We start from the raw sequence: 27802 nt of genomic DNA, 5'->3' as shown, positions 1-27802 counted from the left end.
AAACCAATTCTTTTTTTTAAGATAATTACTAAAAATTAAAATAATTAATGATAACATTTTTCTATATAATAATATTATATGTTGAGTCATAACTTATTAAGAAGTGAGTTTTAAGTCTAACTCATCCTTATAGCTTTCTGTGTTCATTCTTTCAGAAACAATTGGAGAATCAAAACAACCTCGGAAAAAGCTCGTTATAAAGATTTATTCTTCACGTCCAAAAAAATGTGAAGGAGTATGTGAGTTGAAGAATAAAAAGGGATATTATGCGAAAGCAATATGGATTAACGTGAAAGATCCATCAACGGTCAAGCAATGTGATAAGAAGAAAAGTTTGAAAAGGTTAAAAGAGAAGAAATTAGAAGTTGAACTCGCAATGATAATGGATCGTTGTAAAAGGATGCAATGCTGGGTAATGATGAAGCGTTTGATGGTGGGAAAAGATGCGTGGATTTTCAAGAAGATTGATCTCAATAAGAACAAGAGTACGAAAAATGAAAAGATAACAAGTTTGTCAGAGATTGAGTCAAAATTAAAAAGTTTGAAGTATTCAAAAGTTGATGAGTTTGCAAGTGATATAAAGATTATGTTCTCTTATCTATTAGGGTATCCTCCAAGAAGTGAGATTCACAAAATTGTTAGAAGAATTAATGAATCTTTTGAGCTCACTTGGAAAATCATCCAAAAAAAATGGATACTTCAAGAAAAACAAGAGAGAGAAAATCTTTAGTTAAAAAAATCTATCTCTAAGTTTGAAATTTTATTATATTATCTTCAATGTACTTTTAGTTAGTAACTATTTCATCAAAGTTGAATTCAAATTCAAATTCCCTTTAAACGGTTTTATTATTCATTACTTTTGTGTTTGTACTTAATTTAATAGTTGTAAATTTCTTGCCAAAGCACTTTTGATAGGATTAGTGGAAAAACATCTTGAAACTCCTCTTTTATTAAAAAAATGTAAAATAATTACTATTTTAAATATAATAAGTTGCTAATCTATTGTAACTTAATATATATATATATATATATATATATATATAAACACCTATAATTTTAATGACCAATAAGACTTTTTTGTCGTTCTAGATTACGTGTAGAAATAGGATCATCAGTCAATCTTTCATAATTAATTAATTAAAAAATTAAATATTTGTTTTACTCTTTAAATAATTAAAATAAAAATATTTATTAATTATTTAACTTTTAGAAAAGAAAAATGTTATTTATGTTCGAGAAAGATTGACCATATATCCTTTTTTTCACAACAGAAAATAAGACACTTATATAATTTCTCTTTTGTAAATTTTTTGTAAGAATTGATATTTTTCTTTTTAAAGTTTTAATGTTTTTATATTTTAATGAGATTATATATTTTTATAATTTACAATACAAGATAGTGTAAGAGACTATATTGATATATGAATATGTGGTGGGGTGCAGGAAGTAAAAGTCTAAGGAGAGTAACATACATTCTCACATCAGCAATCAAAACAAATATTACAAGCACTGTTGGCTGTATACACACTAGGACACCTTTTCTTTCCTGTTTTTATATATCTTCTGCAAAATGTTCAGCCATGCACTAAGTACAAAATTCCATATATCTAAGTAACTACTATGACATGATCTTAACCTTAGATTTTTACAAAAAAAGAATGAACAAATGAAGAAATCGTAGCTAATAAAAATCACATGAAACAATAGGTAAATGTTGTGATAACACTGGAAGCATGTCAACCCAATTTTGACTACTTCTTTAAGCACAGTACTGTACAATGAAAATCCTGCACCAGCAAACATAACTGCAGAAAATGTGCCTTCTTTCATTCAGGAGGGTCTTAACTGATATGCCTGACCATTCCCTTTTGGTTGAAGGACTACAGACATAGATCTTAACCTGCTGGTTATCTCTGTGAATGATGGCCGGTTTTCGGGCTCAGGTGACCAACACTCTTCCATAAGCTTTCTCCATTCAGAATCGCATCGATCAGGCACAGGAGGTCTAAGAGTGTTCTTTACAATACCCCCTGAAGGAACATGTCACCCAATAATGAAAGTTATAAAGTTGTTGATATTCTTCCAGTGGCATTAAGACATGCAACAGAGGGCCATAAGAAGATTTGACAATACATCCCTGACATCTATAATATCAAGAATAAAATGTAATATAAATTTACCATGACCATTCTTCACAACCACCACCACCACCAATAACTATAACTATCTGCCCCGTGTCAAATATGACATCATCATACATTAATGTTGTCTGGTGTGTATATTAAATATTGAAAAAGATTAAAGTTTATTCTGTTCTTATTCCATCATATAAATTTTTCTTGTTCCTATATTGTATCATATCCTGGAACCAAATGTATGTTAACGGTGAATTTCAAACAACTATGAAGAACATCGAAGTCAAAAGAAAATTCAGAAAATACTAATATTGGTTGAATATTAAAAGAAACATAGTTTATGCCCTGTATATACTCTAGTTTACTGATAACTGGATGAAGCAATATCTGCATTCTAACCGTACAAGTCTATTAAACTAACATAAGAAAAATTAAAGAAATGCGACCAGACAGAATACAAAAACTGGAGTCACATCAGCAACATGGCATTAGTCATACCAATATGCTAATCAACAAAGACAGATTCACAACTATAGTACTTCAGTTAATGACCTTATTTGTTACTGTGCACATCCCAGATTAACATCCCTTTAAGATAAAATAGAACAGAAAATAATGCAACCTCCTACAATAATAAGATTTTAATTTTCTTTATGTTGCTCCATTCCTCCAAAATTTCTTATGTCTGATAAAAGAATCTAGCTTTCCTTTAAGGTATAAACTGTTGTTGACAAGATTCTTACCAATAATGGCACCACAATGCATATCTGCATAAGGTACTTCTCCTGTTAATAACTCCCACATTGAGATGCCAAATGAAAAAACGTCAACCTGTCAAAGTCATTCCACAAGCTGTATGACTGCCAAAAACTCATTGATTATTCTATATTACTAAATTTTATGTTAACAGTCTCAAGCTACCTTCTCAGAAACCCGACTGCTATTCCCATTCAATAGCTCTGGTGCCATCCATGGAAGGGTTCCTCGCACACCTCCAGATACCAGGGTATTGCGTTTAATTCTTGATAATCCAAAATCTCCAACCTGGGAAAAAATAATCAACGAAGTTGTAAAAGAAAATGTATGTCATATTATGTAATAAGACAACTTCATAAAATACCATTAAATTAGATCAGACTAATATTTTGTCTTCAATGCAAATGTAGTTGCCTTCTACTCTGCACCTTTGCCTACCCCAATGTACTTGTAAAAACAAAGAAAATGAACCATGCAGGTATAGTTTCCCAAACAGAAAAGTTCATTCCATACTGCTTCCCAGTTCCCACATTTTTTCTTCAAGCATATGCTACAAATCTTATTCAATCCATTGATATAACTTTACAGTGCTCCAATTAGAATTGACAGAGGGTGGGACAGTGGGGAGTGAAAACGTTGAGGCAAAGGGTTGAAGGATAATGGGTTTTGGGTTTGAAAATCACCCAAGTCATTTCTAACCAACCAGATGTCAATGCTTGCTTTATGATTCTATTACCAGTTCTAAAATATGCCTTTTCAGTCTTTTATTAAAACACTTTATAGCTAATTTTCATTAAAAAAAATATAATAATGTTTCTTGTTCAAGACAGGAATTTCATTATGTTTCTTTTTTTAGCCTGAAAAAGTAGGTTCTTTGTCACTTACAATGGAGATTGGCACCCCATGAAGTCTAATGACTTCCTTAACAAAAATCTCAACTATAGACCTTGCAATATAGAAGGCCTAAGCAAAATGAAATGTCCATATTTACTCAATTTGTCCACAACTACCAGCACTGCATCAAAACCTTTAGATTTAGGAAGACCCACAATAAAATGCATAATGATTTCCTCCCATGTGACTGTAGAAATGGGTAATGGTTGTACTAACCTTGTTGTGAATGAAGCTTGATATTTGCTTCTTTGGCACACATGACAGGTGACTATATACTCTGTCATTGTTTCCCTCATGTCAACACAAAAAAATTGACCATGCCATTCTTCTATGGGTTCTGTAAATACCTGAAAGTCCATAAATGTCCCCCTATGGAAGTTGTATAAAATTCATGGAGAAATTTAGGAACCCATGGGGAGGATGCTGATAAAACCAATCTACCCTTGTAATACAAACTGTTCTGATCTAGGGTATATAGCATAGGTGTGACTTTGGATAATTTTTTAAACCTTCCACAAAATTTTGGCTAAAACTGAATCTATCTTACCCGCTTCGTCAATCACTGTAATGTCCAACCAAATGGCTCTTGATATGACTTGCATTTCTTTATCCTCATCCCTCCTAGGCATTCGCAACTTGGAAGCACCCACCTTGTATACTATCTCAAATTCATACCCTATTAACTTTTCCAGCCAATTTTGGTTGGTTTGGAATAGTTATTTTCTGATCCAATAGATTTATAAAATTTTCTGGTCTGTAAATACAGTAAATTTCTGACATAACAGATGTGGCCTCCAATGTTGAATAGCTAGTACCAAAGGCATCCATTTTTTTTTCTCATAGACTAATTTAGCATGCGTAGAAAATGACAAGGTGTTAGGATCCAAGAATTATAAAGAGAAGAAAAGAAAGGTTTTTATTGAAAAGAACAAGAAATAGGAGAGCACTCTCTCCTCCAAGGGTTTCCCCTTCACAAAGAGTTAAAGCTCAATCTACAAAAATATTACACACTGCCCCTCCCCCTCTCCTTCTTTCTTATTTATATCTAACTAGCAAATCAAGTAACTAACTCATGGCTATTCTAATTCTAACTAACTCCTCCTCTCTGTGTATCCTAACAATACACTCTTCTAAAAAACAACCTTGTCCTCATGGTTGGAACAATGGAACCTTGATTTCGTGGCTCATCTTCAACACCATGATCTTTATCTACGCTTCCTGAAAGTATTGTGATATTTTCTATCATAGGGAGGGAACCCATTGGCTACTGCATGCAAATTCAGGTCTAGAGGCTTAGGTGGCGGTGGGAACGAGAGAGGGTCTTATTTTTCCAAAAGCGCACTTTTTTCTAGTTAACAAAGAAAGACTGTTTCGTCAATTTAGCCAGCACATGCCTCAGATGATCCATATGATATCCCCATGCCCTATTCTATACCAATATATCATAAAAGAAAACAAGGACACACCTTCTAAGGAAAGGCCTTAAGATAGAGTTCATGGTGCATTCTCATTATTATTACCTCTTCTCCTGTCATGGCTAGTTTCTCAGCATTGCTCACCGTATCCTCAACCAATTTCTTTTTAGCACACTTGAGCCCAGATCCATATGCTAGCCCACACGTGTTACTCTACTTTTTCTTGAAAATTTTGGTTTTTCCATCGAAGAAATTGATTCCTATGAACTCCTAATATCTTCTGTTGTGGCTCTATTATTGATTGAAACATTCGTCACCCGTGCTCTAGGCCTGATGGCTCCTTTTCCTTGAAAATGGAATCCTAAATTAGCATCATGTTCTTGCAGTTCTCCCATACAATGCATTCGTTTCATGGCTTCTTCTACATCACACAATTTCCATGGCTCTACTAAGGTCCTCAAGGTCATGTATCTCACCAAAAACTCTAATGTCTTTTTACAGTCTTACAGAAAATAGCCCAATATTTGATCCTTCAAGTTCGGTTTGCCATTGACAACCAATAACTCAAATTCCTACACATATTCCTCTACTCCTCCCGTTTATCATAAGGAGACTAACATCTCATATATTGCTCCATTTCCACATTCTAGAAATCTTCTCATTAATGCTTTGAAAAATTCTTTCCAAGATGGATTTTGGACTTTTGTCTCCAATTTTGGAACCAATGCACTACATTTCCCTCCATGCTAATAATAGCAAGCTTCAGTTTCTTGGAAGGTTTAAAGTCCCTCCTATTCTTGTTTACTACAGAATTATCTCCAACAACCAAATGAGCCTTCTTTTCATTCATTTGTGCCAAAAGATTCTTGTTATATTCCATATTTGTCTTCAACTATCCCAATTTTATCATGTGTTTACTCACTACTTTTTCCAATATTCCAACTTGATTATCCTTACTGGAAAGGGATAAGAAAGATCACACCAATTTGTTAAGAGTTGCTTTCTAAGATTGGCAAACTACAACTTGATAAACAAATACTTCTTCCTTTCTGAGAAACAAATCATAGAATTACTTGTTTATTTATCCAAGTATCAACAATTACTAACAAAGTAAACAAGTTTACCTTTTCTACACTAAATTTACCTACTTAAACACAATCAGAATCCCTAACCTCCTCCTAGTGAAACTAGGGCACCTTACAAAGAAAATTACATTTTCTTAACATGCTAAAATAGAAATCAGATAAAAAAACAACTAACACTAATAGATGTAACAAACTAGATTTGTCCTTAATTTAATCTTTTTTTTTCTCTTATAATAGACTTGTGAAGGTTTATTATAGGATCCAAAAGATACATGAGCTTCATACATCAAATTGTGGATAATTGAATAGATATACATGACCTATCTCGCTACCAAATGTGACTTTGTCTTTATTGCCATGCAATCTAGGTCAACTAAGATTGCACAACCATATAGAATTGACAAATCAAAGATTCGTCTTTTAAAGGAGCAAATTTCTCTTATAGTCACCTTTGCTAATGAATCCAAAACACGACCTCAATGGCCTCAATAGACCATATACACATTGATATCGATTTCCATTTCATTGCAGAAGATTTATCCAAAAACATCACCACTTAATTAATCAATTCAAATGACTAGCTTGTGGATACTTTCACTAAGCCCATGAGATGTTTGAAGTTATATACACGGTGCATTTGAATTGTATCCTTCGTGTAGAAGAGTGTTGGAAACTATTTAAACATGTCAAGATTTATTTATTGTGTAGGATGACCCAATCATGTCATTTTGGTAATTTGGATATTTGTTACTTTGTATTTAACATAATTTTTTATCAGTATAACCCAATCTTTGCAATGTAGTTTAACATATGGATTTTATTAAATCTATTACACTCGTTCCTTAACATTAAACAAATTGAAACTTTACATCTAGAATTCTTACCTTGCATATTGGTCGTTGTGGGTCCCTTAGATTGACAAGCAAATTGTCACATTTCAAATCAAAATGGACAATATTTTTTGAGTGCAAATATTCCATACCAAAAGCTGCATCCATGGCAATTATTAGCTTTTTACGGCGATCAAGTAATCTGCATGAAGAGTTGAAATTTGGTACGTGCATAAATAACATTCAAAATTATATTGAAAGAAAGTTACTAAGTTATAATACCTATTGTTCTTTACAAGGACGTGCCTAAGGGAACCATTAACCATGTATTCTGTTACAGTTGCTAAAGTTCCTCCAGCCCCATCCGGTACTATTCCATAAAATGCAACCACATTGGGATGGTGAAGATTTGAAAGGATCTGAGCCTCTCTCCAAAAATCTTTTGCCTATCAAAGCCATGAAATATTGTAAGATTCCAGTGCTTAGCGGACTTTTCCTTCCAACAGAAATGAACAAAGTTACTTTTGAAGCTAGTATACAATTTTTAAATGATCTTAAAATTTTTAGAAAAAATGGAAAATAGTACGTAAAGACACGTTTTCACCTTATGGTTTAAATTTTAAAACTTCTGTTTTAGTTCATTTGAATTTGAGACATCAATAAAATTTAACTTCCAACATAATCTATTTAGGAAGATAGATACATGAAGAGAGAAAAAGGAGAGGGTGAGGGAGAAAAAACAAGGAGGGTGGACGAGAGAGTACAAATGCATTTGGACTTAATCCTAAACTAATCCATCCACTTTATTATGAAGTAACATTAAACATACGAGCAGATTGAGATGTAAATATTTATGTCATTCAACATAACAGTTGTTAAAAAAGTGCACTGTAAACTTACCAAGCGTTCTTGTTCGGAAGACCTTCCTGCAAAGCAACTCTTTTTAATTCTCTTTATAGCAATATCAGTTCCCCGCCATTTTCCATGATAAACAGTTCCATAAGTACCAGAACCTAACTCTGTAAGTTCTTCAAGATCAGCATTCCTTATAATCTGAATTACATAATATAAGAAATCAGTTATAAAATAACAAAAGATGTAAATGTAGAAGAGCATTAGAAAACTAGAAATTATATACTAACAAACACAACATGTCAATGAAACTCGAATGTGAGAAACATCATAAACAAATAAAACCCTTCCTTCAGGCTAATTTTGGAAGTAGAACTCAATTTTATCAAATAACAAACAAGAGAGTTTGGTCTCCCTGATTATCAATAATGGCTAGATATAATTGTATTTGTTGTTCATTAATTCTCTTCTAACCATTATGGCATCAAACCAATTGATTTTAGTAGTTCATAGAAAATAATTGTAACAAATTACGATAATTTTTTTCTGAATAAGCAAAGGCTACAAACAAGATTGTCAAACTCAAGAGTATATAAACATACAAAGTTTTTGTAGACTCGATTCAGATTCAACTTGTAAACTCACAAGGAGTTTACTTGTGACTTTACCCAACATAAATAGTATTAAAAAAAATATTAATGACATACATGTATAACCTAATGCTCTTAAAACAACAATAATTCAACACTTCAACTTCATAATAAAGAAAAGTAACAAATCACAAAAAATAAGTATGATTCTACAATAGTGCAAGATAAGACTAAACTACATAGATGACTAAATCATATATAAATTTACATAATTGTTTATTATTTGTTGTAAAACTACCTTGAATTGAATACACACATGTATATGTATACATTCATACATATATATATATATATATATATATATATACATACATACATACATATATATGTATACATACATATATACATACATACATACATATATATATACATACATACATACATATATACATACATACATATATATATATATATGTACATTTGTTGAGGTACACCCGATGATTTTTTTGTCATCCTTTAAATTCAAGTTAATGTAAGCACAATAGTAAGTATCATGTGATACATGATAAGAATAGTACGAAATGATACAATTCTGCTCTCTCACATTATGAATCATGTAAACAATCATTTTTGCTCCCATATCGCACGATGCAAGTGCAAATCGTTCAAAAAATCACAGAATCATGAATTGCGAATCACTTCTGTATCGTGCCTTGAATTGCGTAGTGCATTTGGGTTTAACTTCATTTTATTTTAACCAATAACTTGTTTCTCCACCAACAACGATTTCCCTCTTCTCATCTAATGGCCCAAATGCAGTGACATGGAGAACGGTGGAAAAGTGAACGACTGAGAAGCGAACTACGGGAGGAGCAGGATAGCAGGAGGCGTGGAGGAGCGAACAATGGAGTAAATGTTTACTGTAGTCTTGGTTTTTAAAAATGGGTAAATCAAAAAGGGATTCTGATATTACTTGGAAGTATTGTGAAAGTCTTCCTACAAATAAACTATAAGTAAAATGTAAATTTTGTTCTCATACTTGTTGGGGTGACATAGCAAGGATGAAACATCATCTTGTTGGAATAAAGAAAGATGTTATTCCTTGTTGTAGTCTTCTAGATGAGGCGAAGGAAATAGTTTTGAACTTGCTGAGAAGTAAAGAAAAAAAAGAAAGAGGAGATCAACTTTGATTGTGCAGAAGTTACAAGAGAAGTAGCAAAAGAAAAGAATGATCTCCACCAAATGACAATCAATGCATATTACAAGAATAGATGTAATTCAAGAAGTTTGCAACTGCATTTATGGTAATGCATTCCCATTTAATCTTACAAGGAGTCCTCTTTTCATCAAAATGTTAAAGGTTGTCTATCGGACCACCTATAAATATATAGTCGCACACATGAGTTGGTTGGTCTCGGCATGAGGGGAGTGTGTTGATCCCACATCAACTAAAGATAAGGTCAATTCATTGTATATAAATGCAAACCTTATCTTACAAATAGATTTTGTAAGGTTGAGTTAGACTTAAAGTCCATTTCTTAAGAGAGATCAATCAATATTGCCTAAAATGTGTGAATCCACTTGTAAAAGTATTGAGGCTTGTAGAAGGTGATGCAAAACTAGTCATGCCATATATTTATGAAGCAATGGATAGAGCTAAAGAGAAAATTGCTAAAAATTTCCAAAAGCAAGAAACAAGATATAAAAAAATATGGAAAATTATTGATACTAGGTGGAATTTACAATTACATAGGTCTCTACATGCAACAACCTATTATCTCAATCTTAAATTACATCAATTTGTCCTACTAAGTAGAACTATGTTCTTTGTTTTCATCAACTTATTTTTTATTGTCTTAGATATGAATATGACAAAAATTTCAATCCGGATAGTGAGGGGTTGGTTGGTTTATAGGAAACATTTCAAAGAATGGTTTTGAATGCAAGAACAAAGTTGCAATTGATCAACAACTTGAAAAGTTCAAGGGAGCTAAGGGGCTTTTTGGAATGGACATGGGAAATAGATACTAAAAATATGAAACAACCCAGTAATTAAATTACTCATTACCATTCTTATATGATTTATAAATTTTTAATTACATTATAATTCAATAAATTTTACAGCTCTTTGGTGGGAGAGTTATGGGGGAGAAGGTAAAGAGTTACAAAAGGTATCCATGAAAATTTCCTCACATGTAGTGCAACTGGGTGTGAAAGGAATTAGAGCACATTTGACCAAGTATGGTCTTTACCATTGTGATACTTTTTCTCCAGTAACAAAGATCAGCACAATTTGGTTCTTTCTTGCTATGGCTATTATTCATCATTGATCACATTAAAAAGTCTTACTTCATAGTGACATTGAGAAGGAAGTTTACATGGAGCAACGTCTTGGATTATTTGTTCACGAGTATGGTCAAGTTCGTAAATTACATCGACTGAAGCAATTATCTCAAGCTTGATTTGATAAATTTAGTCGTACTATGCAGATTTTTGGATTGAAACAAAGCAAAGCAAATCATTCTACTTTTTATCGTCATACTTCCCATGGAAAGTGTTTATCTAATGATCTATGTTGATGATATAGTTATAATAACAAATTATACCACTAGAATTTCTCAACTAAAAGAGCACTTATTTAGTCATTTGTATACCAAAGACTTTGGCTATCTGAAATACTTTTTCAGCATGGAAGTGGCTCAGTCAGAGGAAACTACTGTAATTGAACAAAGAAAATATGCTTTAGATATTTTGGAGGAGATAGGATTGCAAATTGCAAACCCAATAATAGTTCTATATGTGGCTGCTGAAAAAACTATTCTCACTATTACAAGACTAGACATTTCTTATGCAGTTGGAGTTGTTACTCATTTCATGCATAATCCTCAAATTAAGAACTGAAATGTTGTGATTTGTATTTTCAAATATGTCCAAAAGGCTCCAAAATAAGGATTGTTGACAAGGGAAGTACTCAAATCTAAGGGTATTGTGATGCAAATTGGGTTGGGTGTCCCATTGATAGGAGATTGACCACATGATATTGTATAGTCATTAGAGGAAATATTCACTCTCTAAAGAGCAAGAAACAAAATGTTGTTGTTTGGTCCAGTGTAGAAGTTGAATATGGATTAAACCAAATTTATGGTCTGGCCACTTATGAACTTGTGTGGATTAAGCAACTTCTTGAACATATGAAATTTTGTAAAGTTAAGCAAATGAAGTTGTACTATAATAATTAGGCAGCGTTTCATATTGCCTCCTATTGCATAATCAGGAGAATTATTTTGTAATTAAGTGCATATTTCCTTCTCTATTTATTAGGACAAATTTGTTAGTGATTTGATTTGTACAACTTTTATCACCCATTATTTCTTGCTTTCAGTACCTATTATTTCTTTCCTTAATTAGATTGTAAATAGTCTATAAATTGAGACTGTAATCACATTTGTAAAACACATCAGAAATACATTCCATCTATTTCTATCAACTTGGTATCAAAGCTCCTGATCTGGGAGACTTTGCTTCTGCAATCTTTTGCAATTATTTTTCTGGGTAGCCTTCACTGCTGCAAATTTTTTTTTGGGGCAACCTTAATTGTTGTAACTGTTTTTTTTTTTCCTTCTCTTTTCTCCATTGGCCACCACCTTGCACCATTGACCGCCACCCGCCACTGCCCGAAAGGAAATCGTCATCTCCTTGAGGTTACTGAAGCTTTACTTTTCCAAACGTCTGTCCCTAGATCTTCCTGGGGAAACAGTCCTGACTGCCACTTAATTGATTAATAGATTACCCTCTCGGGTTCTAGAGTGTGTTACTCCTATTCAGCTTATGACCACATTCTATCCTTCTATTCCCATGTTGACTAGTCTTCAAAATCGTATCTTTGGTTGTCCTACTTTTGTGCATATTCATAGTCCTTATCGGGGGTAAGTTAGATCCTCGCGCCATCAAATTTGTCTTCATCGGTTATGCCCTCAACAAAACGGGGTACAAAAAATGTTATCACCCTCAAAGTTCTAAAATCTATGTTTCCAAGGATATCACCTTTCATGAAACAGAGTCTTTCTTTAATAGTTCTCAGCTTCAGGGGGAAAGTAGTCAAGAAGCTGAGGTTCTTGAGTTGCCACCTTTTCCTTTGTTGTAGGATTTCATTTTTAGGGAGGATGACAAAGACCCTACACCAACATCATTACCAGAGAAGAATAATGAGGACAAATATTTTGGAAAACAATATCAACGAAGGCAACAAGAACCCGTTCTAGTCAAACAACTTCAATTGTCCGAACCGGAGGTAAGAACCCATACCCGTGAGACTCTTGAGGACACCTTAAATATTATTTTTGAACCTAACCTAAATGATTTACCTATTGCCTTGAGAAAAGAAAAAAGATCTTGTGCCAAAATATCCTATATCCCAATTTGTGTCTACAGAAAAACTTTCTATGCAACACCAGAGTTTTCTTTCAGCTGTTGATTCAATCAGAATCCCTACTTCAGTAGAAGAAGCCTTAAAAGATGAGAGCTGGATCCGAGCCATGAATGAAGAAATGAGCGCATTAGAAAAGAATGAGATTTGGGAGATTGTAGAGAAACCAAAAGATAAAAAAGCAGTGGGTTGTAGGTAGATATACACAGTTAAGTATAAGTCTGATGGCACACTGGATCGGTATAAAGCAAGGTTGGTTGCAAAAGGGTATACTCAAACCTATGGGATCGATTATGAGGAGACTTTTGCTCCAGTGGCAAAAATGAATACAGTTAGGATTATTCTCTCCCTGGTAGGACACTTTGGTTGGGCGATGCATCAATTTAATGTTAAAAATGCCTTCTTGCATGGAAGCTTGGAGGAAGAAGTATACATGGAGATTCCACCTGGTTATGGTGTTGTTAATGAAGGGAATAAGATGTGCAGACTTAAGAAGGCCCTATATGGTCTTAAACAATCACCTCGTGCTTGGTTTGGAAAGTTTACTCAAGCTATGGTATCTTGGGGTACCGACAAAAGCCAAGGTGACCATACTCTGTTTATAAAACATTCTCAAAATGGTAAACTCACTCTACTTTTGGTCTATGTAGATGGTATGATTATTACAAGTGATGATGAGATTGAAAAACAAACTTTGAAGGAGAGACTGACTGCTCAATTTGAGATGAAGGATCTTGGGAAGTTGAAGTACTTCCTTGGGATAGAGGTTCCTTACTCTAGACAGGGCATCTTTATTTCTCAAAGAAAATACATCCTTGATCTCCTCAAAGAGACTGGTAAGTTGGGTTGCAAGACCACAGAAGTGTCAATAGAGCAAAATCATAGGATTGAGAATGATGAGGAAAATCCAAAGGTGGAGAAGACACAATATCAAAGACTTGTGGTAAAACTCATTTATCTATCACACACTAGGCCAGACATAGCTTATGCAATTAGTGTGGTTAGCCAATTCATGCATGATCCAAGAGAAAGACACTTGCAAGCAATAAATAGAATTATTCAGTACTTAAAAGCCTCTTTAAGGAAAGGATTACTATTCAAAAAAGGGGAAAACTTATCCATGAAAATATATACTGATGCTGACTATGAAGGATCAATTGTTGATAGGAGATCCACCACAGACTATTGCATGTTCTTGGGCGGAAATCTGTTGACATGGAGGAGCAAGAAACAAAATGTAGTTGCAAGATCCAGTGCATAAGCAGAATTTAGAGCCATGACTCAAGGGGTTTGTGAACTATTATGATGAAGATCATACTCGATGATCTCAAAATAAAATATGAAGCTCCTATGGGTTTGGTGTGTGATAATAAGTCTGCCATCAATATTGCACACAATCCAGTTCAACACGACCGAACAAAGCACGTAGAGATAGTTCGATATTTCATTAAGGAGAAGTTGGATAATGGTCTTATAGCCACCGAGTACATCCCTTCAAGACTCCAATTGACAGATATGTTTACTAAGGGACTTCCCACAAAACACTTCAAAGATCTTCCTTGCAAGTTGGGAATGATAGATATACATTCACCAACTTGAGGGGGAGTGTTGCATAATCAGAAGAATTATTCTGTAATTAAGTGCAAATTTCATTATCTATTTATTAGGACAAATTTGTTAATGATTTGATTTGATTTGTACAGCTTTAATCACCCATTATTTCTTGCTTTCATTACCTATTATTTCTTTCCTTAATTAGGTTGTAAACAATCTATAAATTGAGACTGTAATCACATTTGTAAAACACATCATAAATACATTCCATCTATTTCTTTCAACTCCTCCAATACATGATTTCATGAGTGAATCAAACACAGAGATTGGTTATCGTTTTGTTAGGGAGAAGCTCTTGTCTAAGGAACTTAGCACTGAATTTATCAACTCCAATGACCCGCTTACATACAATCTAACTAAGTCTTTAAGAGGGCCTAGAGTTCAGTACAACAAGCTTAAGGGAGATTGTTAAATAATTGTTTATTATTTGTTGTACACATTTTATAAAGCTAACTTTCAAATTTATCTCGCTTTGTGTCAAGTGATAGAGGGCAGAAGCCCTTTCTTTGTATTAAACTGGTTACCATCTTTTATATATATATATATATATATATATATATATATAATACATCAGTTGAGGTGCACTCACTAATTTTTTGCCCATTCTCTAAATTCAAGTGTAACATAAATTTTTAATGAGAGAACAATTCAGAAGGGAGCTAGTTTTTTCAAATCATTTAAGTCCTAATCAAACATTGTCATTGTGAGAAAAAAATCAAACATTTTCAGTGATGGTCAACCTGTAAACCATAAATGCTAGCCTCCATTTCTGCCATCATTGCATCAGAAAGAAATTCATTTTTGTCTTCAGTAAAATCCTGTAAATAAATTAAACAAGATTCAGGAAGCCATAAAAAAAATAGCAATGACATCTTATTTCAGTTTTTCATACCTCAGGTTCAGACTCGGGGATGATGCTCCCAGCTTCTGTATGAGATGGGGATACAACTGCACTTCCAATATCACCCGAACTATATGAATGAACAACATGAGTCATGTTTGCTACTGTTAACGACTCCACTTGATTCACATCAGTACAGCCTTCTAAAACTTTTGGTTGTTCTGAAATTTTATCTTCAACATTTGACATTCCAGAGGCAGGGTGTTTGGGGATAAACTGATCCACCATTTGACCATTGTCGACAATGAAGTCATCAAAAAAAGATGGTGCCTTTTTAAATGGCATAATATTGCTTGAATTATCAAGGCCATTCATAGGCATGTTTAGACTTGGACCAAGATCATGACAAAATGCAGCAGGATACAAATTTCCAGAGCCTACTGTAGGATTTTCTTGAAAATCTATAGGCATCTGATTGTTCGAAAGATGAATTTGTGCAGCTTTAAGAGAATCTGGGTGAATGGACAGGTTGAACCTATGGTCTCCTCGAGAACTTTTCTCACAAGAGCCTACTTCAGAATTTAAAATTGGAGCATTTAAGTCAAAATTTCTGGGCAATGAAAAGTCAAACCCTTGTTCACCAGCCGAAGAATCAAATGTGGTCTTTTCCCCAATATTAATTAAGGAGACACCCATCGTGTCTGATGGAGCAGGTACAATACCCTCAGAAGGTAGCTCCCTATTCTTTTGCATATTAGTATTAGCATTTAAGTTATTAGCAGGGAAAGAGTCCAAAAGATGCAACTCAGTCACAAATCCCTTGTCAATGACAGTTGATTCCCCCTGATGAACCTTGTTATCCTTGTGAATAGAATTATTCTTTTCAATTAACTTCATCCTTTCTAATTTCATAGAATTTTCCAGAACATCCTTTGCTTCGTAGCTGGGTATACTCAAATCAGTTGGAGCAATTAAGTTATTTTTTTCAGTTAATATGTTATCCATGTCAATAAGATCATTCATTCCCATGGATTCATAGTATGGAGAAGATGCCAAATCTTGCCTTTTGTATGCCTCAGTTGACTCCACTTTTGGTGTCGTACTTTGTATTTGAGGATGATGGACAATGGAATCATGTTGATGCTCCATGGCGTTCACTTGCGATACACTTGGGATTAACAATGAAGATAATTGATCCTTTTCAAGGTTCAGGGAGAAAGATTGACCATATCCATTTCGGGAGCAGTAAGCAGATCTTGCTCCACTATCTAGCAACTGTGGATCAGAAAAGGCATGGTGCATCCCATGAGGGGAGTCTGTAATTCCGTAAGATTCACCCTGTCGACAGATTGCATCATCCAAGTATGAAATAGGAATTTCAGAGTAGACCCTTTCCCTTTGCAAGAACCTTCCACCAAAAATTTCATCTCTGGGATTAACATATACAGGAGTCACTAATTTCTTGCTAGGATTGTAGTCTAAATGACCTCCATTGAGCTTCTCGGGCTGACCAACATCACCATGCTGATAAGGATAAGTGTCACTTGACAAAGTAGCAGCCACATGCTGAGGGTATATGCAACCAGCAGGGCTTATATTAGAGTACTCAGGATGTAGATGAGTAGTAGCATATGATGCATTGCTCTCAATACTTCCCTGACATGAATGGTCACCGAGTAATTGTATATAACCTGTGTTAGAACCTGTTACTGGAATTGGAGTGGGAGGAATTGACAAGGGCCTTTGCAAATTCAGGGAATCATTCAAAATCCCGTCTGGGTTTAAAGCATTAATACCATCCCTGATCTCCAAAGGAGAAGCATTTGTTGTTTTTGGGACAACTGGAGTAAAGTTCAAATCTGTCCCCAACTGACTGGATTCATTTGTCAAATTTTGCCCACCAATGTTTGTTCTAGTAGAGTCTCCCATGCCATTTACAGCAACAACATATTGGTAATCAGGATCACTCTGCTGAACAGCACTCACCTCTGTTGATGTCTCTTCAGATTCACCCAAAGGAACTAAAAAAATTCTAAGTTTTTGAGAACGTTCATGTCTTTCAAGCCCATGGTATTCCTCTTTCATATTTTGGAGATCTTCATCAGAGGAAACGGATATTAGAGCATCGAGATCCTCTCCAGGAAGCTGGTACTTTATTGTGTGAGGTTGATTGCAAATACCCAAGGTCTTCTTCATAAGCTCTTGCCATGAAATATCCTTTGGAATAGATACGATGTGGGTCTCTCCCCCTACATATCTGAGTTTCCCATCACTTGGTCGTAGTAATATTGTTCCACCAAAACTGCAAAGAAACTTCATTTTCCCAGACAGAAAATCATCTATAACTCCTGAACCAGAAAATCCATTGGACTGAGAAGCTTCATATCTATGAAGGGGTGATACAAATGCGAGACCAGACTGGTCACCCACCGGTTCTTGAACAGCCTTCCTCATCATACCATCACCCTTTTGAATTTTGTTAAAAATGTTTTCAGCAGCTCCATTTTCCATCTCCTGTACTGACTGTTTTATAGATACAAAGTCAGACATGTCAGAAGAATTCTCAGAGTTCATTCTCCTCAGCCCCAAAATATTAGTAAGATCTTCATATCTCACATTGCCATTCTCTCTATTTAACCCAAACACATTCTCATGATTTCGAGGTATAACTCGTGAAACAACAACTCTTCCAGCAGCAATTCCATCACGACCAACATTCCCAGAAAATTCTTCCCCTGCCTGCATAGTGATATTACTTTGCACATGGCGCCCTGTATTTGAAACACTACCAGATAGATCTTGTTGGGCATGTTGAGGAAACACGCTAGGATCCTTACCAGTGTTGGTACCTAACATGCTTCCTGTCTTATTTAGTGCCATTTACTCATCTTCTCTCGTAACTAATTATTTTCATGGTGCGGTATAGTAACAAGCCAAAAAGTGTAAACATCTGACTAACCAACAAATTCGTGTCTGATTCCTTCTTCCTACTGACACCCAAGTTATCAATTCTCAACTGCCAAATACCATATCAAAGATAACCAAAAACAAAGGAGATATATTTTACGATACTGAACAGCAGCAAGAAATCATGTACAGTCTCTTACAACCGAAGAGAGGAGGATCACATCTTCTGGCAATTAAACAAGAATCAATGCATACATCAACAAGAAAACATAAAATACCCGCTTTTTCTAAGTTTGTCTCGCTGTGCATATATATACAAACCAACCAATCTTCAACTCTTTAGAAGGGCCAATAGTCTATGACAAACTGATGAGTTTTTCAGACCAAGTTGTGAGCCACAACACCAACTATCCTTCAAAAGGCAACATAAGCAAATCAGAAGCAACAAACACAACATTATCAACCATGGTTGTAGGAATTGAAGGCGGGAATCAAACCATCAATCAAAACACAAAATTGTCCTAATTTAAGAAGTTGACATCCAAGCAGCAAAAACAAACAAAACTTTTAGAAGCCGCCATGCAAGGGCTCAACACTGGTGATCAATCAAAATCCAATCGTTTCCATATTTCAAAACTGGACTCAACATAAAAAAAAATCCTGATTAATAAAGGTGACACCAAAGGCAACAAAAAGTGAACATTTTCAAGATGTTCGTACGAGAATTCAACACGGGTATCAACCATAATTTTCCAGATTAAAAAAATGGGCTCCCAACAAAAAAGATTTATTGTTTTCATAAAAAAATTCAGAAATCAATGCAAAAAAAGAAACTACCCTGTGTTCAAACAAACATTATTTTCTATGTTCCACAAGTGCCACAATTGAAGCCAACATTGAGAGAAGAAAGAAAAAGGAAAAAAATAAAATAAAATTGGATCCCGGATTTGAATATAATTGAATTGAATTGAGAGAAGATTGAAAGTGGGGGAAAGGGTGAACGTAGCTTACACATGAAGGTTGAATTTGTGCTTGGGAAAAGCAACATTGGCGAAATGGCGAGAATTAAGCGGCGAGAACACACGGTGGCCATAACCATGAAAGCAAGTTTGGATCTCACACAACACACAGTCTCTTTTTCTCTCTCTTCTCCCTATGTTTGTTGCATATTCTTGTTCCGATGTCCCTACGTGGACACATCCTTTTTTCTGTTTCAAATTTTCTGGAATGACAAACAATCATCGGAAAATAATAAAATATTTTAAAAAGATACCAAAGGAGCAAAAAATGAAACGCAAAAAAGACTCTTTCATGCTACCCTTCACTTTTTCTACTCAAATTATTCTCCAATTTTCTTTTTCGTTTATTGTTTTCCAGTATGTCATATGGGTGACTTTTTTTCTGACTTTTATAGAAAAACTCATGCATAAAATTTTACGAGTAATTAATAGCTACAATAATAATGTAAAAGAGGTTTATATTATTTTTCAATTAAAAAACTACGAACAATAATTTTACTATTTTTTTCATAATTATTTTAAAATTTATTTCTAACATAATTTAGCTTAATTATGTAAAAATAGTGAAACTATTTATATTATCTCACCTTTTTTTTCTTCTTCTCTTAATTTCGTAAATTTGTAATTTTAATTTTTATAAAAGTATAATCACATATTAATTTTAAATATACAAATTTTAATCATAATTTTTGTTATTTAATATTATTTTACTTCAAGTCTATTGAAAAAATATTGTAATGTTTGTTTTAAAATTTAACGACTTTGTTTATAAAAAACATCTTATAAATTAAAAAAATTATTTAAAATACTATTAATCTCGACTCATAATGATATATATGCAAAAAAAAATTATTGTTAAGTATATTTATTAATATCTTATATAAGTTAGGAGTGTTTTATATATGTATACATAAAAATATAAAAACATGTTTACTAATAAGAGTAAGAGTGAATAATGAATAAGGTTTTTGGTTGTAATTATGTATAAGGATTTAACTATAGTAACTCATATTTATTTACTTTTTTTTAGTAAAGTAATTTATATTTATTTAGTTTTTGTTGTTAATAGATAAAAAAAATATCTTATATAGTAAGTTATTTACATACTATTAACATAAATCAATGTTAGGATTTTAAAAGTGAACTGAATGTATAGTTAATTTTTTTATATAGACTTTTTCTGATTTTTATATAGAATAAAACTATATTTTTTTAAAAAATTACGAAGTCAGAAAATGCATTTGAAAATTATTAAGTGATATTTATATTAAATAAAATATATTATAAAAGAATGAATGTGTGGATATTTAGCTTTGAAAGCGAAATGGGCGTGAGAGACGGTGTGTGGTGTGGTGCAGTGATGAAGTGTCTGTCTCAAAAATTAAAAATAGAAACTACGTGCTTCCCTCCAAATCGAATACTTCTCATGTTGTGAGAGACACTTGTTTTATATCATCTTATGCTTCTTTCTGTCCTCTTCAAGGTCACTTTCATAATTTATTTTTAAATAATTAACAAATCTTTTATAAATATTTTGCTCAATTTTAAAACACAAAGAGTTCTTGCAGAGGACAAAATAAATCAATTTAAGAATATTGTTTTCATTGCTTTTTTTATCATAACTAGAAAAATGAAAATCGAAGTCAATTTTATACTTAATTGTTTAACCAAGTTAATTTATCACTAAAAAAAATCATGAAATAGAAACTAAATTTGGAGACAAAAAATAATTAGTTTCTATAGTAACTAAATTAGATACCATTTTAGAGACTAAAAGAAATTTGGTTTCTAAATTAGTTTATATTACTGTTAAATGGTTTCTAGATCGGTATCTAATTAGCAACCAATGTTTTTGCTACCAAATTTAGAATCTAAATTATTGGTAGTTAGAACTTTGATAGCTAATTAGATACCAATTTAGAAACTATTTAACAATAATAGAAACTCATTTTAAAAAAAAATTAAAATGATCTTTAATTTAGTCACTATAACAACTAATTATTAATTTCTATTTTATGATTTTCGTGTAGTGTATATTTGAAAGCCAACAAACTAAAAATAATTTTGCTAGAGAAACACAAATAGGATAATCCTAATACCCTTCTTAACCTAGGTCATGGATATTACACATTTTTTTGGAAAAAAAAAAATAGGATACTTTTTGTGAAAATATATGAAAGTAGAATAACATTTCCTTGTAACTTAATCCGAATAAGGTAATAATCAATTTTAATATATTTTATTTTCTTCCTAAGCAAGTGAAACTAAGACTTATATTGAGTCTCTCAAATATTTAGAAACTAAAGATTGTTTCTTGAAGTTTTATAAGATTAAAAATCTACCGAACAATACATAATATTCAATAATAAGTTTGTTATGAATATGAGAATTTTTAATCTTATGATCATTATAAAATGAATAGAACAATTGTGTTTCTAGGATTTTTTTTAAATATCTTAGAATTCTTAAAGAATGTGAGGTACCTTTGGTTTAAAAACAAACTCACTAATTTGTTGAGTAGCAAAAACTGTATCAAATTTTTTGTTAGTCAAATACAACATCATACCAATCAATTTCCTAAAAGAATATCCTAAAAGAAGAAGGAATAACTATGATGTCTCTTTCATTAGAACTTAATGTTATAGAAGGATTGGCAAAAGAATTTGTTGATTTACAACCACTTAAATGGAATTCATAAATGATTTTCAAGTAGTACTTTCTTTGAGTCCATATGAGATAACTTTGGATTTATCAACTCCAAAATCTTTTGGATCTAGCAACTCCAAAATCTGAGAAGAAATTTAAATTACCAAGGTGCTTGATATTTATAAATATCAAGTGTTGTTTAACTTTATTAATTTTAGCTACACTAATCTAATAGATTTTTAAAAGTTAAATTGTCTCTCTTAACAAATACAGAATAATATATTGTGCTTTAAATGTATTCAAGGTTAAGAGACTTGAATTGAGCATTGAATCCTAATATTAGGTTGATTTAAGCCATATAGAATTTTTTTAAGCTTGTGACTCAAGTAAAAAATGGTCATCTTAGGAGGTGATCTAATGAAAGTCTCCTCTTTAAGTTTTTCGTGCAAAAGAAAAACATTATCTACATCCAACTGGTAGAGGAACCAATTATTGGAAACAACAACATATGAGAGATACTTCACAATAGGCAGTTTGGCTACAAGAGAAAGATTTTAAAGAAATCTACCTCCTTTATCCTTGTGGAACTAATTTTGCCTTGCATCTTTTGAACATACCATTTTCTTTCTACTTAATGTTGTAACCTAAACCCTAAACCCATCTACAATCCATAATTTGTTTTCTTAAAGGAAGTTTTATCAAAGGTTAAGCTCTTTTTAGTATATAGAGATGTGAATTATTTCATCATAGATTCTCTCCAACAATCTTGTTGGTTTACTTCCTCAAAAGACTTAGGTTATGCGTGAGAAAAAACAAGAAAGACAGAAAGAATTTATTTTGATTATGTGCTTACAACAAAGTATATAAACATGAATATCTTTATATCAAATCTTGAGAGACGCATAACACTTGCTCACATATGTTTGTCTAATAAAGCGAACACTTAAGATAGACAATAAGATATTGATTTTGGCATCTTAGAGTAGAACCTTAATATATAAATGTATACACTATGTTTTCAGTATTGTTCTCTTGTTTGACAACCAAGAAGATCTTGCAAAGAATATCACCTTCAGAAGATCTCGCAAAGAACGTGTCAAAGTTGTTTTTGCGACTAACTTTTCAGGAAAGGCAAGTTATCATCTTTGCATAGTCCATCCACCATGTACATTCCTACCTTTAATTCAAGACGAGATCAAAGTATCCGACCTAAGTCTAATAAGTTATCTTGTGTATCAGAATGTTTCTTCAAATAAAAGTTTGCATTAAATGTTACATGAAAAACATTTAATGCAATCCGTAACATCTATGAAGACACAACTGTGGAATGAACATTTAAGAAAATATTATTGCAAACCTAACTTATTCAATGAACATTGTTGTTTTCTGTAAAAATGTATAAGTGTGAATTGTATATTATATTCATCTTTGGAAATTATATCTCTTTTAGTGAGAAACCTTATGATTGTTTGATCACATCTTCTTGTAACCAAGAGTTTAAGCTAACAGTGATTACATTCCAAACAATACCTAATTGTCTAGACAAAAGTGGTTGAGTTCCAAATAACACTTGGTTGTTTAGTTAGAAGTGACTGAGTTTCAAACAATATTTGGGGTCAATATTCAATTTATTACAATGATTTAAAAAAAATCAAGTTAGTCCCTTTGTTTTTTAAAAAGTACCCAAATTGGCTTTTTTTATTAACTTTCCCCCCAATGGCGTCAAGTGTTGTTGATGTGGTACAAAAAATTGTTGATGTGGATTATAAATTAAGAGACACATGGGGTTGGGTGTTGTGTGAGGTGGCAAGTGGAGGGGTTGGCAGATTAGTAGAATTCAACATTAGGGGTTAGGGTTTCTCCCATTTGTTAACTTTTTTGAAGGGTGGTCTGTCAATGGAGGTGGTTGGAGTTTAGGTTGTCCGTTGGAGGTTGTTGAAGGAGTTCACTTTTGTGGATTTGTTGCTGGGAGGAGTTCGCTTTTGAGGATTCGTTATTTTTTGGTGTTTCCTTGAGTGTCCATGAATGTCTGGCTATAGGTCTGCATCATCATGCAACTATAATTGGATGGGAGTGCAGAACTAGTATAATTATAGCCATGATGGTGGGAGCAAGACCACATTGGTTGATCCCATTTGCGATTGTGGAAATTTTGCTATTTTGAGAACAACAACAATTATCAAAAATGGTGGGAAACAATTTTGGAGGTGTCCAAAGTATAAGGTGAGATGTATTGAACTGTTTTATGAAAAAATATGCATATTTGATACAAATTGTTTTGGTTAACATTTTGTCCAATACATAGTAGGAGTGGCGGAAGCATAGAATGTTATTTCTTCAAATGGTGCATTGAAGACATTGGGGATGACAAAGATGGAATTATTGTTAGACAAAGAAACAAGATTTGTAGTTTAGAAAAATGTCTGAAGGTGTCAAGAAAGTGGATTAAGATGTTGTTAGTAAGGTTGTGTCTTGTTCTTGTAATAAACATTGTTATGTAGTCTATTTTGTTAAAATTCCATGACATATGTGTTTCTTTGGGATTATGATTGAATGAGTTCATGTAATATGTATTAGTTCAATGTCTTGAGGTTTTCCCGAAATTTGATTTTTGATTTGAGTATCAACTAATGCAAAATGAATTTTAAATATATGAATCGTGCTATGTAATATAAATTAGTTAATGAAGCAAATATCAGAATTTGATTTCAGTATTATGTAAATGTAGAAAGAAATTTAAAATGAACTTTAATGATAGCAAATGTGCAGTATAACATGAAATCAATTACTTAAGCAAATCAAAGAATTTGATTTCAGGATGAAGTAATGTAAAATGAAATTTAATGATAGCCAATGTGTTGTATAATATAAAATGAAACCATGAAATAAATCAAATAAGCAAAGCCATCTGGAATGAACCAAAATTAATTACCATACACTAGTATTTAGTGCATGTGAATAAGAAGTGTATTCTCCACCTGATAACATCAATGTACTTAAAAAATTACCAGGCACATTGGCCACATGAACATCAACCTATATTTTATTCCAAACTACATTAACATGAGCCTACAATAATTGTTTTTTAAAATACACTGTTATTTGAAACCGGACATGGATTCCAAATGCCCCCTCTCCTAGACTATAACTTAAGCCTAATGTTGGGTCTACCAAATTTTGAACTTGATCTTGTTGTCCTTGTAATGTTTTGAGATGGTTGACGTGGTTGTGAATCTGTTGGTTAAGTAGGGGGAGATAGTGGAGCGGGTTGTGTTGGAGCTGCCTCATATGGACATGGCTTAGATGGCCCTGGGTCAGATGGACCTACCTCACATGGAGATGGCTGAGATGGTTTTTCAGTGCAAGAATTTTTGTTGTAGCCAAGCTTGTGATAGATACCACATTTTTTCTTTAATCCAGTTTGACCTAACTAGGTCTTGTTCTTCATTACCTCCCATGCTTCCAACCTTCTTTTCTTCTTTGGTCTTCCATGCATCTTTTTTGTGGGAGGTGGCAGAACATCTGACATTTCAGTTTTCTCCCACACTTGTTCACAGTTGATTGGGTAGAAAATTGAGTTGTACACCTCTGCATATGTTTCCTTGTTGAACCAATATGAAATGAAGTTAACTGCATCTAGATTCAAATATTTCATTGCATATAGTATGTACCTAGATCCCAGGAAAAATCTACCATGTTCTTGGGCATTTCAAAGGATGGCAATTTGCCACCATTAATGATATCTTTGTTGGGTTTAATAGTGTCAAAGTTCAAGAGGGGGAGTGAATTGACATTTTAAAAGCTTCTCACAAAAACAGTGTTTAACACAGTTTACAGAAAATAAATCAATTTATATGGAAATGAACAAATTTATTTTAGCACTTTTGTGTGTTTGAAAAGGTTTATGCAGCAATGTTAATCACAAGATCTGCAAATATATTTTTCAGATGCTCACACACTGATATTAGAACGAAAAACAGTGAATCACCAAAACAACAACCTTCAATTTCAAGCAAGTGATTAAGGTTCAATTAATGGCTTGACAGTTTATTGAGTGATCTATTACAATCAACCTGTTCTAATGGCTTTTAACAGATTATAAGTGTTCTTATTGAAATCAACCAGTTTTCCAGAAATTAAGAACAATATGAACCGTGCCCAGAAAGAACAGATTTATTTTTAATTGAACAGATTTATTTCTTTGCTGTTTTATCAATTATGCAGAAACTTAATTGCAGAGATTGAGAGAGAATGAACGCACGGCAGTTATACTGGTTCACTCAACTGAGCTACATCCAGTCTTCACCTAAACCAAGGTGAAATTCACTAAATCACAATACAAACAAACACAATTTCCACTGTTCTTGAAACCTACAAGAACTTAGGTACTCTTGCTGAAAAAACCTATTTCAGCTCACACACACTCTTCAAGAAAACCTATCAAGAAGAGTGTTCAACCAAACTATTACAAGAAATGAAAAGTGAAACGACTACACCTGATTGAGGATACAAAGATCTGCCTTAAACCAGTAGGCAAGATTGCTAGAACAGTAGCAGCACCTCACACCAAGCTTTTGGAACCAAACCAAGAACAAACACTTTGTGATTTTCGAAATCTTTGAAGAACAAATGTTAATCCTTTGTAAACTCTTAATTCTCTGCTGTAAAATTTGTTTTTACAAATGTATGAACGATGTTTAAATTCAGAAACAAGTTTTCATTTTATAGAAAACCAACTTATAACAGAATTTGGAAAAACAGTTAAAACTGTTATAAATGAACAGATTGAAAATAAAATGAAAAGATTTATTTTCAAAAAGCAGTTAGAGAATCTGTTAAGAGAGGAGACTTAGTCAACCATTCTGGTGCTGGGATAAAACTGAAAAACGTTTAAGCTAGACATGGCACCAGAGACAAAATGAATCAATTCATTTACAGATGAACAGATTTATTTTTCAAAACGAAAACAGAAACAACTTAACTATTCAACACCCAGTCGTTTTGAAAGGTGGAAGACTTAGTCAAAATACATGATGCACAAAATCTAATTTTCACAAGACTTAGGGAAGGCATCAGATTAAAAAAGAATCTGTTTATTTAGAAAAGAACAGATTTATTTTTATGCAGTAAACGTGTTTTTTGTAAAACATGTGAAAACTAGTTTAAGAAATCTTATGCTTGTTCTTATCACATGGCCAGTGGTTATGAGGTGAGTTACTCAGCAAAAAGCCCACTATTAAACAACCTCTAAGCCCTACCTAAGACACACTTAAAGCAAAGCAAAAACACATGAAATGTACATAGAAGTCTTCATCAAACACATGTCTTGAAGGGGCAACAACCATCTTCAACAATCTCCCCCTGTTTGATGGAGACAAATCCCCATAGCTCTTGTTGCTTTAAGAACCTGCACTGCACCACATACTAAACCAGAAAAAAACAGAAACATTGCATAGCATGAGAAATGGTTTTAAGGTGCAGAATTAACTCCCTGTTTCAGCTAGCTTCACCTAGCATGGTGAGCTATTTTTCTCCCCCTTTGGATTCATCAAACAGCATGTGATCATAGGGAAAAAAAAACTAGAAGCATAACCATAATAGTCCAAAAGATAAAGACAAATTGTTCATCATTACAGAGATTTGAAAATTGATAAAGAAAGCATAAAAAATAGAAGACTACTGATCCTTGTAGTAAAGCTTTGCAAGTTGTGCCTGAACCCCTTCAATCTGATCATCAAGGTGTTGAAACCTTGCTTGAGTAGTTTCAAAGTATGCCTTTTGTTCTATAGTCA

At 33.1% G+C, this 27802-nt stretch overlaps 1 protein-coding gene across 3 annotated transcripts; it reads right to left on the bottom strand.

Moving 5' to 3' along the window:
• Positions 1 to 1447: 1447 nt before the first annotated feature.
• On the bottom strand, positions 1448 to 19728 carry LOC137824262 (kinase superfamily with octicosapeptide/Phox/Bem1p domain-containing protein). Of its 3 annotated transcripts, none has more exons than XR_011083229.2 (9): positions 19357 to 19704; positions 15490 to 18752; positions 15338 to 15415; positions 8016 to 8168; positions 7398 to 7611; positions 7170 to 7317; positions 3057 to 3179; positions 2879 to 2966; positions 1448 to 2030 (listed from the first exon to the last, which is right to left on the bottom strand). XR_011083229.2 is itself a non-coding variant. In XM_068629820.2 (9 exons), exons 2-9 carry the CDS (start codon positions 18316 to 18318, stop codon positions 1831 to 1833), a joined length of 3783 nt encoding a protein of 1260 aa, XP_068485921.2. In that variant the 5' UTR covers positions 18319 to 18752; positions 19357 to 19728; the 3' UTR covers positions 1448 to 1830. The 3 variants fall into 3 exon arrangements, 2 of the variants coding, with proteins under 2 accessions (XP_068485921.2, XP_068485922.2); XM_068629820.2 differs by having other exon boundaries at positions 7398 to 7561; positions 19357 to 19728; XM_068629821.2 differs by having other exon boundaries at positions 7398 to 7561; positions 15490 to 18757.
• Positions 19729 to 27802: the final 8074 nt, after the last annotated feature.

The sequence above is a fragment of the Phaseolus vulgaris genome, chromosome 8 (assembly GCF_051622355.1).
Source record: "Phaseolus vulgaris cultivar YP4 chromosome 8, ASM5162235v1, whole genome shotgun sequence".
In the NCBI taxonomy this organism is placed as follows: domain Eukaryota; kingdom Viridiplantae; phylum Streptophyta; class Magnoliopsida; order Fabales; family Fabaceae; genus Phaseolus; species Phaseolus vulgaris.
This window is presented reverse-complemented; position numbering and strand designations above follow the sequence as displayed.

What these genes read in the sequence shown, in the direction of transcription:
- LOC137824262 (XM_068629820.2), bottom strand. Translation starts at nt 18,318, where the DNA reads ATGGCACTAAATAAGACAGGAAGCATGTTAGGTACCAACACTGGTAAG. An exon ending in GTCCTTGTAAAGAACAATAG is followed by an intron (nt 7,318 to 7,397) that starts GTATTATAACTT and finishes CTCTTCATGCAG; the next exon opens with ATTACTTGATCGCCGTAAAA. An exon ending in CACAACGACCAATATGCAAG is followed by an intron (nt 3,180 to 7,169) that starts GTAAGAATTCTA and finishes ATTTTTTCCCAG; the next exon opens with GTTGGAGATTTTGGATTATC.